The 14152-nt window shown below is 48.0% G+C and overlaps 1 protein-coding gene across 2 annotated transcripts in view; it reads left to right on the top strand.

Moving 5' to 3' along the window:
* Positions 1-14152, top strand: part of LOC100120845 (band 4.1-like protein 4) — a 29397-nt gene that overhangs the window by 13908 nt on the left and 1337 nt on the right. For both annotated transcript variants that reach the window (XM_008203983.3, XM_008203984.4), the window contains exons 3-14: positions 6423-6527; positions 6764-6903; positions 9070-9167; positions 10186-10306; positions 10412-10499; positions 10654-10770; positions 11067-11303; positions 11382-11687; positions 11777-11988; positions 12068-12146; positions 12270-12355; positions 12553-12945. In XM_008203983.3, coding sequence (XP_008202205.1) covers positions 6423-6527; positions 6764-6903; positions 9070-9167; positions 10186-10306; positions 10412-10499; positions 10654-10770; positions 11067-11303; positions 11382-11687; positions 11777-11988; positions 12068-12146; positions 12270-12355; positions 12553-12945 — 1982 coding nt within the window. The remainder of the gene's footprint in view (positions 1-6422; positions 6528-6763; positions 6904-9069; positions 9168-10185; positions 10307-10411; positions 10500-10653; positions 10771-11066; positions 11304-11381; positions 11688-11776; positions 11989-12067; positions 12147-12269; positions 12356-12552; positions 12946-14152) is intronic.

Here is a 14152-nt window from a genome sequence, read left to right as displayed (position 1 = left end):
CTTTCTCGCGTGTATTTTGCGGTTTCTCCGCCGCACACACGACTTTTTTTCTCGCCACAATGGAGTTCTCGAGAGCTGCGAGATTCGTGCTATTCGAGTTGCTGCGAACCCGACGCGTTACTTATTTAAATTTCTGTTTCTCCGATTGCGCGCCGCGCGCGATGATTTCTCTGTGGGAATAACACACGTGCAAGTGAAAATAGAGAAGGGAATGCCATTTATTTTTTAAGCGTAAACTACTACTACGCCGGTGGTGGGAACTGTTATTCGACAAAACTCGCGCGAACTATCCTTCCCAAGGCTGATCAGTCAAAGCCTGCAAGAAGCGAAGCCTTCCCTATCTACAGCTATATCATACGCGCTCGCGTAACACGTGCTCCTGACGTTGCGCGAGCGGCCCTTATTTGCTCCGCTAATCTCATTAATTCGCCCGTAAATCTTCATTCACCCGTGTGCGAGCTTTTCTTTCGCGGATTATGGCTACGCACCGCTTAATCATCGGACACTGCAGCGAAATGCGCTTTCTTTTCTCCTCGCGTACGCGGCCGGACTCCACGTACGATTTTATGCTTTTTTACGTGCACGCGGCACGAGTTTTATACACGCGAGACAGTGACGTTCCGCGACATAGTATAGCGAGATTTTCGAGCTTTTCTCCAAATGTGACGTTGTTTTTGCCAGACGACTTTTATTCCGCGGACGTTTCAAAGGCCTCGTGTTTTCTTTGCAGTGCGCGTCGCTGTGCTCGTGATTCATACGGCGGGGATGGGAATATTACGCTTTTTTTTATAAAAATAAAATTATTCATCCGGTAAAAATTTTTAATTAAAAACCTAGAGAGGTCCGGCAAAAATATAACCGCAAGCTCTCGATATTCTCTCCAAAGCTCTGTATGCGGAGGTTCCCTTGATATATAATAATCAAAGTATATACGCACAAGTATATTAAAAGTCTCTTCCTCGAAAAGCCCGCGCGCACACACGCAGCGGTCCGACAGAAAAAAAGCCAATGCCAGCGCATAATTACGAGCGCGTTTCCGTCTGCGACGAGGGATCGGCCATCAATCACACGCCGATACGCGTTTTCGCCGCAATACCTTCGCTCATTGAAATTGCGCGAAGCTATCTGTATATACATACCTTATACATTACCATTATACATCCCGGTGTAATTCGTACGGGAACAGCGTAGGCTCAGAGCCTCGAGGCTCGCGTAACGACATAATCGCGGCGGCTGCCCTTTCGAGGACGGCTAGTCGGATATATATGTGTGTATAATGCGCGGTGGATAATTCGCGGGCGCACGCAGCCGATCCGTCATTTAGGAGAGCGCCAAGGGGCTAAGTGGCTATATCGTTTCATTTCTGATGCTCTTGAAAGAGTGAGAGCGCAGAAGGGAGCTCGAGAATCTTTTTCCTCTTCCCTGATTATTATCTCCCTCTCTCTCTCTCTCTCTCTCGCGCGCGGGCGTTTTATTAATTGCCGGTCGAGCAGTTTATGCGCGCCGCGAATCGCCTTTTGTGCCCGGGTGAACGATCTTTATTTTATATAGCAGCCCCGCGCGCACGATGAGTAATTAGGGAGGTCAACCTTTTTTGATTTACCGCGCGCGCGCGGATCTGCTCGTTGCCGTCGTTATTACTGGGATTTTTCAGAGAAAGCTGCGCGCGCACAGGTGATTATTTGTGCTTTCGACAGAACTCGACGCGCTGTATGTACAGCGATTTCTATAAGCCATCATTTAGCGATGCAATTGCGAGGCATAACGTGCGATTATAATGCGATAAAGCGGGAGTGAGTTTCGATATTGCGATATGATTGTTCCTATAATTAATAATTCAATTAAAAAAAAATTAATCGAGATTCTAATCAAAAGACCGAAAGCAAACAGCTGAAAAACCAAAAATAATTATTCGCAGACAATAAAATTCCAGCTGCATCCCTGCGAATAACGAGAATACCCTCGCGCATCCACTCGAAAGCGATTCCCTTTCTCTTTCAGCGATCTCCCGCGCTCGTCTTCTCCGCGCGATGCACTTCTTGCTCTTCTTATCTGCAGCTCTCCGTCGTTATTTCTCTCCTCGCGCGACTTTCTCGGAAAGGGATTCACTGCAGCGCCGCGTCGCTAGCGAGCGATTTCTCGCTTCCGGGGACGGCTTCTTCTTCTGATCGCCAACTTGCGCGCGCGCGCGCGCTCCTTAACTATATATCCCCGTGCGATTTCTTTCAATTTCTTAATCCCCGGGTAATCTGGTGTTGCTCTCTCGCGGAGCGCCGGCAAAAACTGACGCGTATAGTAGGTATGGCTTTGTTTTGTCGAGACTTTGAAGCTTCGTGTGTTTCTTTCGCCCGCGCTGTGAAAACTGGATAATTTTTAGAAATCTACGTAATTAATTAATTTTGCCTGTTGTGGCTTTGGCACGTTCTCGTCATTCCAAGGTTTTTAATACAGGCATTGCTACTTTAATAAAACCTAGTTTGGAGTATTTGCGCTAATACAGGTTTAATGATACTTTCGAAAACTTTTTAAATCGCATTCGGAGTTGCACTTCCACGCTTCCACGTATTCCATTTCATATCGCAGTCAGAATTTTAATTTGGAGCTTGCTCGGCGCGAGTTTATTGAATTTTCGAACAAAAAACTTTTGTTCTTCGCGGAATTCAGAAAAATACCTTCGAGCAACGCACACTCCACGCGGCCATTATAAAATCCCTATAATTCTCTCGGCATACGTATATCGCACGGAGAAAGAGAGAGAGAGAGAGAGAGAGAGAGAGAGAGAGAGAGCTTCCAGAGAGATAAAATTTATCTACCCAGGAACGTCGAGGTGGCAAAGCAGGGGATGTATTACATGCGCGGAATACGTATAAAAATCGATCCTATGTGCACTGCGTGTACCTGCATCTTATATCTATATATGTATAGTCCGCGTGCGCAGTTATGCAGTCCGTATAAATCCGCGAAAACGTGTCGCGAATTAAACTAACGTAACGCGCACGCATGACTGCCGACGCCAATAATGCGACACGAGATGTACGTTTTGTAATCCAGCCAGGAGGCTTCCGAGAAAGAGTGTAAAAGTTATTGGGTTATACGATAATCGTGAAAAGACATTCGAAATTATCAGCAGAATGTGCACAATCGCGTATCCGGTTTCTCGCGGAATCACCGCGCGCATAGCGACAATGTAATACTCACCCCGCCGGCGACGACGAATTTAGTATTCCCGCGGTGGCCATATGAGTCGCTCGCCTCGGTATGCGTCGGGCCATTATATCTTTTGTATTCCGCGGCGTGTGACACGCCCCCGTCACGACTTGTCTTCGGCGGCTCTCTTTTTCTCCTTTTTTCATTTCCCTCCCGCATACGTCCCTTCGCTTCGCGGCAACGTACGCCAGTAGCGAGAACAGAACGAAAGCGCATCGCATATCACATGCGAAGGAGCGTGTGCGCCGCGCATCCTCCTTTTTCTTCGGCGTCGTCGTCGTCTTGGACGCCATACACCACTGTCTTCCGCGCGCGATCCCTGCGCCACGGAATTATTCAGTGAATAAGCTGGTTCACGGCCGCGCATATGCAGGGATTGCATCAAGGTATGCATGGGCTCTCGGTGTAGACGGGGAAATCTAGAATCGAGCTTTTTCGCTAAATTTTGTTTTAGCTGGCTTTTACGAACGTAAATGTTATATCGCGAGTTTTTTGACCTTTAGCGACTGACGCTGTGATATCCGTGCAGTGTCGAATGTAACGAATGGTACTACAACGCGCTTAACATTTCTCTTCCCAGCTCTGAAATGTTTAATCTATAAATGACGTGCCCCGAGGGAATCTCTCGAATGTATCGTTGTACGACTGTAAAAAACTCAATTAAATCTCCTACGAATTCTCGTAATGTCGAGCGAAATTTTATCTCGAATCGCCGGAGCTGCAGCGCAGTCCTACTGATTCGGTGTAAGAAGTTATAATGGGATACGGGAAGAAACGAAGTTAATTTGCTTATAAATGACCATTCACGAGTGACTGGCGATGACGGAGCTTTCCACACAGGTATACTCAACCTCGTACTTCTCTCATCAGACTTTTGTTTCCCCGAAGCGCTCCTCAAGTCCATATAAATATTAACGAGCCTCGCTCCCTTTCGGACTTACGGAACCTCTCAATTATTACAACGCACGCATTGTCGTAAGAGTCGAGAGTCTAGAGTGGCCAAAGTAATTTCGCGAAAGTAAAGCATAATAAGGCTTTTTACAATGGCACAACACGGCGTCTCGAGCTTTTGTCTGTACCCGCGAATCATCCGGGAGGAAAAAGCGCCCCTGGGCCCGCGCCGCGCTGATACATTTTTCAAGCGCGAGCGCGCGGCTATAATAAGAGCTTTCATAAAATAAAGCTCTAGCGTAGCGCGCGCGCGACTTCACGTCCGGATGAGTCTCGACTAGCGAGGAATGCCCGCCTTTGAGGGATGGGACAACAGATAAAATACACGCTTCTTTGATAAAGCAATAAAAGCGCGGGGGGAGGATTGTACAAAAAAGAGTGTATAGAGAGAGAGAGAGAGAGAGAGAGGGAGAGAGAGAGAGCGGCGACGCGCGGGAGACAATAAGGAGAAAATCAGGAAAAATTCTGTCATTTGCAAGGGAAATGGGCAAAGGACAGCAGGATATATAACTGAAGAATGTCGCGAGCGCACGGAGCTGCAGTCGTCCCGTTTCCACGCCGTGCATTGTTTCCACTTCCTTTCCCGACTCTGCTGGCCTCTCTTCCTCTTTCAGCTCTTTCTCCCTGCATCGCGCGCGTCACTCTTTCTCCCTCGAATGTCTATGCCGGACACGCGCCGCTCGTATGCGCGAGGTCTATGCCCGCGTCGTCGCGTGGATCTCACCGTGCGCGACTCTTTTTTTCGGCTGGAAAATTGTTTCGAAAACGCCCGCATGGCCCGAAGCTTTTGGTTTTCGAAATTTCTTCCGCCCGGGAAAAAGTTGACCCCACTGCTCTCGTTTTGCGCTTCCAATTATACGTACTCGGACGTGCTATTTCGCCGCAACTTTCGTCGGGGAGAGTGTAGGTATCGACGTACGCTGATGAGAAGCCGAAAGTTTTTTGCTCCGGGAGAATATCCTAATTACGAGGCATTTTTCACCCGCTGTCCGCGTTTCGGCGGTATCAGCGAATTTTTTTCGCACACTCCCGTAAGGGCGTCAGCTCCGCTTACGCCGCAAACTTGGCGCCTTGTTATTTTTAATTAGTTGCCGCTTCAAATCGCCGCGTGGAGAGATTAACCCAGTAAAAAACAGCACTTGCCGCTCGCGGAGAGTTCGCAGCTCGTTATATCACCGCGGTGCATCGTGCAGGGATCGTCTCTGCGGAACAGCGATTCGTTAGGCCATTAATAACGAAGTTTTCGTACCCGATGGAAATCGTCGCGCCGGATGCGTGAAAAAACAAAGAGCCCGACCAGTTTTTCCGGAAAAATTGATGGAAGATTTAAAGGGACCGGTCGAGCCGACCGCGACCGGTCGACGAGTGCTACTCCGTTGTTGTTTTTTTATTCTCGCGGCGCACTCTCCTTTGTCTCCGCCTCTCGCTTTCTCGGATTCGATACCGTACGGTTTCTTGCTCTCGAGTCTGTACACAGCCGGCTGTCTTGGTCGCGTACTCGCGAGTAAAACGAATCTTTTGCACTCGGGATTGCAGGCTCAGCTCGTATGCGACCGTGAATCTCACGCGTTTAGTCGGGTGATTGATCGGATATTTAATCGAACGAAATGACCTGATTACGCGCGATCTATCTATCCGTCACATCAGTTACTTTTTCTGATATAGCATTAGAATCCGACAAAGGAATATCAATTACCTGCATACGATCCATCGCAGCTGGTATAAGTCCCTTCTGTAATTATAATAATCGCGACTCTCGTCGTCACGTACAAAACGTCTCGTTTCTTATCTCGCCTGCGGCTCCGTAGAAAAAGTCCAGCCGAGATATTCCGCGATTCGAAAATCGTAAAAAAAAGCCGAGATCGAAATCATCTCTTTCCGGTTCCCAGAGGGACAGCAGCGAACCGTGACGATACCGAGCGCTCGCTTTCCCAAAGGGACGCCCCCCCCCCCTCCTGTACTCGTGTGCGTCCTCGTGTATAACGGTACGCTGCATAAATATGCACGCGCCTCTGCGTTGGACGTCTATTTTTTTTTCCTGAAACGAATTAGCCGTCGACGCGGTCTGTTGTCTTTTTCTCTCGCTTCAGAGAAGCTGTCTTTATCGAGCGAGCGCGCACGTTCCATCAGATTTGTTTTTTCTCTTCGAAGATGGGGTTTTGATTAATCGAACTAGGGACGAGGGATCACGTGTATAAGGTGTATGCTACGTGTCCGACGCTTATCCAGCCATTAATCCGAGCCCTATGTGTTTTGACTTGCAGAGCTCGAATTTGGGACAGGAGCTGCTCGACAGGGTCTTCCGACACCTCAACCTCCTGGAGACGGCTTACTTCGGCCTGAGGTACCTGGACCACGAGAACCAGACGGTGAGAGTCAATTTTGTCGAAAATCGATGCTCGTACATACACATATAGTATACACTCGACTGAAGAGAATATAACTCGATGAATATCGCAAAATGGGCAGGGGTAGGGGGCGAAATTTCTATTCGCGTTTAATTCGACAATTTCCGGCGGCGTATCTGCTCGGCAGGCTCTCGGGGCTTCCACTGGGCTTATAATTGAATTCGTCCTAAAGTCCGCATATACTATGGCATTTCCAGCAATGGCTCGACCCTAGTAAGAAGATTGGCAAGCAGCTCAAGCCGAAGAAGGGAGATCTCAATCCCGACGCCCATACGCTTTATTTCTGCGTCAAGTTTTACGCCGCGGACCCCTGCAAACTCATCGAGGAAATCACCAGGTATATATACTCTTCGTTGTATTATCGTTTACTTTATACGCCCGGCTCTGCAGGCGCAGCCGCGGTGATTTTAATTAATCGAGAGCGCTACTGCGCATAGCCGCTGCAGCGACGAGTAGGTAAAAATCTATAATTAGAATATCGCGGACGGAAGTTTGAATCGCGACTATTATCATCGCAGTGCGCGGTATCGATTCGTATGGAAACGAGACGAGGGGGAGGGAACTAATTATAAACCCGTACTCGCGCGCTCGACGCCCGAATCAAATTCGGCTTTTGGCATAACTCCTCAGATATAATACTCGACTCGCGAATTTACGAAATGATTGACAAGATTTTGATTCTCCGCTATATAATAGTTCAAAGCACGACGGCTGCATTATTCATCGCTGATCGATTATAGTTTGATTACGCACCCCTTAATGTATACATATATCTATAGAAGCGAATATCAAAATTTCAATTTCCAGCAGGACCGCTCGCGCGCGCGCTGATTTCAATCTGGAATTCTGAAAAGCCGTTTTACACTGCTAAATTAAATCCTCGTTAAAGTCAAACGACTCCATGGTACATATAACAAAGGAGCATATCGCCGGCGTCGGGCGTCGCGCTAATAGCATGCAAATTGCGTCTCTTCTCTCTCTCTCTCTCTCTCTCTCTCTCTTTCTCCTAAAAGAGCCGCTTCTTCACTATTAGGCCGTATTCGGTCCGTGGAAAAAAGCAGAAGCGGCAGATACATATAATACACGAAGTAAATACACGAGAAGGGGAAAGGATTCCCCGCGCGTATTAGCCCCCAAGGCCGAGAGCGAGGCTGTGCGCGGGGAAACCGGCAATTATAAGCGACGGGCCAGAGCGCACCGATTAGCCTGCAGCCGAAAATGAAAATTATAGACGAGTTCCGAACTGTTCGAACTACCCTTTATATCCTTCTCTCGACAAGGATCGAGCCTCGTTCTTTTTTAGGAGACTACTCTCTCTGGGAGCTCCTTCAGCAGGTTATTTATGAATACTTTTATTTGTTTTCCGAGTATACCGCGTACATCACACTATTATAACCGATCGAACTTCGGCCACCCCGCTGCGCGTATATTATACGTTTCGAATAATTTACGGAAGTTGCCGGCCGAATGGGTATCAATTTGCGCGAGGAATGTGCTTCCCGAAAGCTCTTCCTATCTGTATACTCCGAGACGAGAACGAGTTGAAGGTTGTTGCCGAGTGTATTCATAAATTTATTCCTCGTCTTATTATTTTTCGTCGTCGCCGCGCGTTAAGTATATCCAAAAACTCGCATAGAGTCGAGGAAGAAAAACGATGGGAAAGCTAGGCGCGAATATTATAACAAACTGCTCGCGTCGCCATCGCGTCCAATTACCAGTGTAAACTCAATTTCACAGCAGTTAGCCCCGCGCGCGACCGACGCCCCTCTCTCGAGATATTACACGAAATTCCCGACGAGTCTTGCGCGAAGGAAAATTAATGACCCTCGCAATATCGGCCCTCTCTTTCTCGCTCGCGGAAATTCAATATAAAAAGAAACGCCTCCATCAATCAATCCCGATCGATTAATCACGGCGGCGCGTGCGCTCGCGCCCTATGATTTTTCATTTTTCACAGCTTTTCTCGCCTCTCTCTCTCTCTCTCTCTCTCTCTACCCGTTTTCCTTAAGAGCCGCACTACGTTTGCTCTCTCCCCCCGTAAAAAAGCGCAAATTGGCAGGTCCGAGTGTGCGCGTGTAGTGGATCGCGAGGAAAAAAGGAAAAAAGGAGGAGTCGCGCAGCGACGGCGAAAAAGTCAAGGGGGGCTTATATTGTCTTTTGCGTGCGTGCAGTCGAGGCCGGCGACGTGTGTTACAGTTCGTCGAGAGGCTTTTTACGAGCAAAAAGCTGCCGGGCGTTTTTAGCGATTATGGAAATTGGCGGTTGCGTAATGAGTTTCTCCGGCTGTTACACTGTCGGAAAGCTTAATTGCTAGGAAAAAACAGTGACTAGCTGGAGAATAAGCTCTGATCGAAGCGCGCGTTTGATTTGACGTTGCGCGAAGGAATAATTTTTAAATGTCAACTTCGAGCGCATCGAGGATTAGAATCGGAACAATTTTTTGTTCCATCGGAGCTTCGTCAAAGCTCTGAGCAAAAAGAACCAAAAGCTCGCTTTGTTTCAGATATCAGTTCTTCCTGCAAGTTAAGCAGGATATTCTTCAAGGAAGACTCCCGGTCTCCTTTGACCTCGCAGCCGAACTCGGTGCCTACGTCGTTCAATGTAAGTACCTCAAAGCTATTTAAGCGCTTAAGTATACCTCTCTACGACAACTTGTATAAGTATCGCTGCACTCCGACGAGCCATAGAGCGAGAGAGGCGCATCCCATAGCACATTGTATAACAAAAACGATGGAGATAGTAGAGGAAAGGATAATTTTTCTCCCGCGAATCACCAGGTACACACAGCACAAGCTCGAGCTCTCAGTGCTATACTTGACACAAAAAATTTTCTCTTTGACAGCTTTTCGTGTCTTTGACTCTTTTTTTTCGGCGGCACGCATACATCCATGTATATAATAATCGCGATGCGACGATGCCGCGACACAGTATACACACACACACACACACCCGTGGCTAGACGGAAGAAAAAGCTGCTGCTGCTGGCCCATTCATCCGCAGCGCAGTAGGCTCCTTTTGAATCGCGCGATGAGACGCAAACACGTAGCGCGCGCGTATCTCTATTTGCTCAGACTTTGAATCTCGCTCTGGAGATATACCTCTGCAGGCCTTTTTTCCCTCTCTCTCTCTCTATCTCTCACAGCTGTGTCTATGTGACTTCTTCCTCTTGCCATCTCTCTTTCTTTGCTCCTGTTTCTTGCGCTGCGCTCTCGTCTTATTGCGCGAGCGAGCGGCTTTTTTCTTCGCGCTAGCGCAACACACTACGCCGCTGCAGATAAGAAACTTTCTCTCTAATTCCGCAGAGGGAAGTAATGGAGGAGAGTCTGTTTTACGCCGTTTCTAATCTGCTTTATGTTTGCCCGGCCGCATTCAGAGCCGCGAGCGCGCGTGGTCCCTCTGCGGCTTTTAACTTATTTGATCATATTTGAGATGTCGTCTGCCGATTGCTTTTCTACTCTCTCCCGACATTGCGAGTAAGAGGCATTACGCGTATAGACACCTGCGCGCTTCGCTCGATTCAATTTTACCGCCTTTCTTGAACGGGAGCTTTCACAGCACTCGAGTATGCTTTATTCAATTTTTGCTACATTTAACGGTTGGTATGACGATTGATTTTCAGCGGAGCTCGGGGATTACGATCCGAGGCGTCACTCCTACGGCTACGTGTCCGAGTTCAGATTTCTGGCGAATCAAACGTCCGAACTCGAGGCCCGGATAGTCGAGTTACATAAAACTCTAGTGTAAGACAATACACTCTATTCATATTACTTCTATTCAGCGAGAAATGCTTTTATACGAATGTCTCCGGCTAATTTGGGAAACAAATTTTATTCGTTTCTTCTCAGAGGACAGTTACCATCAGCCGCTGAGCTGAATTACTTGGATAAGGTGAAATGGCTGGAAATGTACGGCGTCGATCTGCACCCGGTACTGGTAAGACGATCGGCTTTGTACCTCTAGACTTGATTTCCGTGCATGACAATGATAAGAGACGAGGCTCGCTCTTCCATCCATCGAGACGTATCGATGGAGCAAGAGCCTTTGTATAGTATATTGTAATAACGATGACGACTTTTTTCGCGAACAGGGAGAAGACTGCGTCGAGTACTTTCTCGGTCTGACGCCAAGCGGCATTATTCTTCTGAGGAACAAGACCAAAGTTGGCAACTACTACTGGCCGCGCATCAACAAAATCTATCACAAGGTACTTCTATATCTATACATAGAATGCACAGTATAGGCTCCGCGGATGGAAAACGCTTCTAAATCAAAACCCGCAGCATTGTCTCTCATTGCACACGCGACCAATTTCCTCGTTACGTATAACGACGAACAACAAAAGTCATCCCCTCTCCCCACTTCGATAACGTGCATGCATAAAAGAGACAAAGGAAGCTCGGTCGCGCTGCACGCGAAACCGATACCAGCGCACGTCGACACAAAGCGAGCTGCGAGAAGCGCGACGTAATCCGAGCTGCTCTTTTTTTATGCCGACCATAGGGCAAGTACTTCATGTTGCGGGTGAGCGAGAAGAATTCGGCCGACCGGACGCACGGCTTCGAGACGCCGTCGCGAGGCGCTTGCCGGCACCTCTTCCGCTGCTGCATCGACCACCAGGCCTTCTTCCGGCTGATGGCCACAGGCCCGCCGCCGCTCAGCCCCTACTCGCGCTTCCGCTCCTACAGTCCGCCGATGACCAGCGGCACCGGCTCGGCCATCAATGAGAAGCAGCAACAGGTAAGCGCGAGATCGCGTGCGCCGCGGAAATCTCTACCGACATATGCGGCTAATTGGCTACTACAATCGCGCCCACAGTCGAGCAGCGTGAGACGCATGGCCCAGCCGAGCTTCCAGCGGATGCCGAGTCGTCGGGCTCAGCGGAGGGTCGTCGAGGGCCAGGAGATGGTGGCGGGCTTCATCGAGGGCTCGAACAACCACCAGGTGGTTCAGGGCTCGATCGGTCAGAGTACCAACTGCCTGGCTCACGGGGGCAGCGTCGCCTCGCGCAACAATCCCAGCCCCAGGAGCACGAGGAGCGCGCCCTGGACCCAGAGCCAGCCTAGGGGACTCTACACCTCCTCCAGTCCCAGGTCCGTCAGGTCTTGCGGAACTGCACCGGCTGTGAGTATCCTTCGATTTTTCTTGCTTTTTCATTGTCCTCGAAAGAGTCGTCGATTCGATTCTCACGACGATCCTTTGGCGATATAAAGCTCCTCAATCGACTGAACCGGAGGAGCAGCTCGGTGGAGAGTCAGAGTTCCGGGGACAGTCACAGTCGGGGCCACCGGCGGCGGAGTCACAGCAGGAGTCATCGAAAGCACAATCGGCATTCCGATTGCGAGTCCCAGCTTTCGAGGGGTTCCACGCAGAAGTCCGGGCACAGGAAGCATCGCAGGAGACACAGAAGCTCGCGGCACTCCAGGTATTACAATGAAAGAATTCTTTCATCATCTACTTTTACAATTTTTTTTTTCTTGCCCTTACGTTATTTCGAATTTCAGTAGGCACGAAATGGTCGACTCTGCGCCGCAGTGGCGGGAGGCGCAGCGACGGAAAGGCGAGATAATCCAAAGGGCCGTTGTGAGTAACATACCGATTTGCAACAATATTAATCCATTTTTATCCACTTTCATACTCGATGTCTTCTCTGTGTAAAAAATAAATAAAAACGATCGCTAAATTAAAATCTTCCGGTCCATCCAGATAAGTACGACCGAGCCGAGGAGGAGGCACAGAAGTAAACACAGAAGTCCGTCCTCGAAGCATCCCCTGCCGGACGAACTCAGAAAGTAAGTTCTCCTCCCCCGATCGCCAAATCTCGTTGTTTGACTTGCGAGCAAGTAGTACAAATCGAGAAAGCCATTCAAGACTTCTCCCTGCAAAAAAATTAGTTCGCTCGTACAGTAAATTAATACAAAGTGCCTCCCCGAATCCACCGATTCGAGCAATAAAAAGCGTTTCATCCCGTTTCATCCCTTACCACCAGGCACTTGGAGTTCAGTCTAGTCGACACGTCGAGCATGAGCGAGCAGCAGCGGCGCGAGATCGCCTACACGGTCGTTCAGTCCCAGTTGGCTCATCACCGCCAGCAGCAACAGCTTCACCAACAGCAGCAGCAGCAACAACAGCAACAACAACAACAGCTTCAGATGCACCAGCAGCAGCAGCAACAGCACAACCAGAACCACCACTACCAGCAGTTGCCGCCTCAGTACCAGAACCAGCAGCAGTTGCACGGGCTACCACCCGCTTACAGCGCGGCGCCGATGCAGCAGCAACAGCAGCAGCAGCAACAACAACAGCAGCAACAGCAGGGCGTGCTGCAGGCGAGCAACTTGCGTCTGGACGAGGCGGTGGACGCCGCTTCGTCGGCGGCTAGGTACGATGATCTCAAGACGGCCTGCAAGCTCCAAAACAGTCACTCTTCCAACGTGGAGGATGACACGGGATCCGTAGTCATTGTTTGATACCCTTATTTCTTATCACGAATGATTTATATACATATATTTGCCCAAAAGAGTGACGTCGGGTATACTATTCTATCTACTCAATTTTTTTTAATTTTTTCTCATTTCGAGCTTCACTTTGGAATGATGTGTTGTCGCGGTTGTTCTTTTTTTTTCGTTTGTGTGTCGGTAGATTTTTTATATGCATATGCTACGAACATTGTCGTGTGATTTATGCGAGTGTTCTAGATGTTTGGCGAGAACGTCGCTATACACTGGACAATGATGCTTTTTGCGGTGCTACCTCGTTATAGCGATGTTCTCGTCAAAGTGGTAAGTAAGATTTGAATCTGTGCTCGAAAACAGCTTTGAAAAGAAAGTGCTGACGAATGGTGCTATCGATGTTGTTAATTTTCACGATTTTCGAGCATTCGAAAGAATTTTACCCATATAATACATAAGCGTGAATACGTCGTGCATGCCTTATATTTTATAGTTGTAATGTTACTTTTGATTAATACTTTCTTTTTTTTTTACTTATTCACAATTTTATGGAAAAAACGTGTAAGAGCATGTATGTATAATTACTTTGGTCTCAAGCATGTGATTCTTCAGTTTATTTATTTGAGAAGCATGGTATAATCATTTTACACAAGTCCCTAAATAAACCACTTGATGATAAAGCCATAACAGGCGCAGAACGCACTTGTGTATTTATTTTTGTCTATTATTGGCTATCCTGGATTGGGTATTGTTGCGAGTATAAAGTAAAGTTAATTTGAAATTCGGCCGCTGTTAATTTTTAAAGTTTTTTCTTCATTTTTTGGTATAACAATCCATGGTCTCTGAATATATACCTTTACTTTATTTAGTAGTTCATTTGTGCTCTATTGTGGAGATTCAAATTTTTTGTGACTCTGTGTTAATAACTCTACTGCTCATAATATAATTGGTGTGAACAGTTTCCAACTATTGTGATTAATGTTATTGTTGTTGTCTTGTCCTTTCATTGTCAAATTCAATTGAAAAGCATGAGGGGTACTTGCAGTACGCTAAACCGTTCGCCGCGAAGCACTGTAAATCGACAGCCTAAATACGAAGCAATGTCCTAGCGGTGTACCCTTGATGCTTTTCAAAGCA

Source organism: Nasonia vitripennis, chromosome 2 (assembly GCF_009193385.2).
Source record: "Nasonia vitripennis strain AsymCx chromosome 2, Nvit_psr_1.1, whole genome shotgun sequence".
Lineage (NCBI taxonomy): Eukaryota > Metazoa > Arthropoda > Insecta > Hymenoptera > Pteromalidae > Nasonia > Nasonia vitripennis.
Note: the sequence above shows the minus strand (reverse complement) of the source record. Positions and strands in the feature narration are given on the sequence as shown.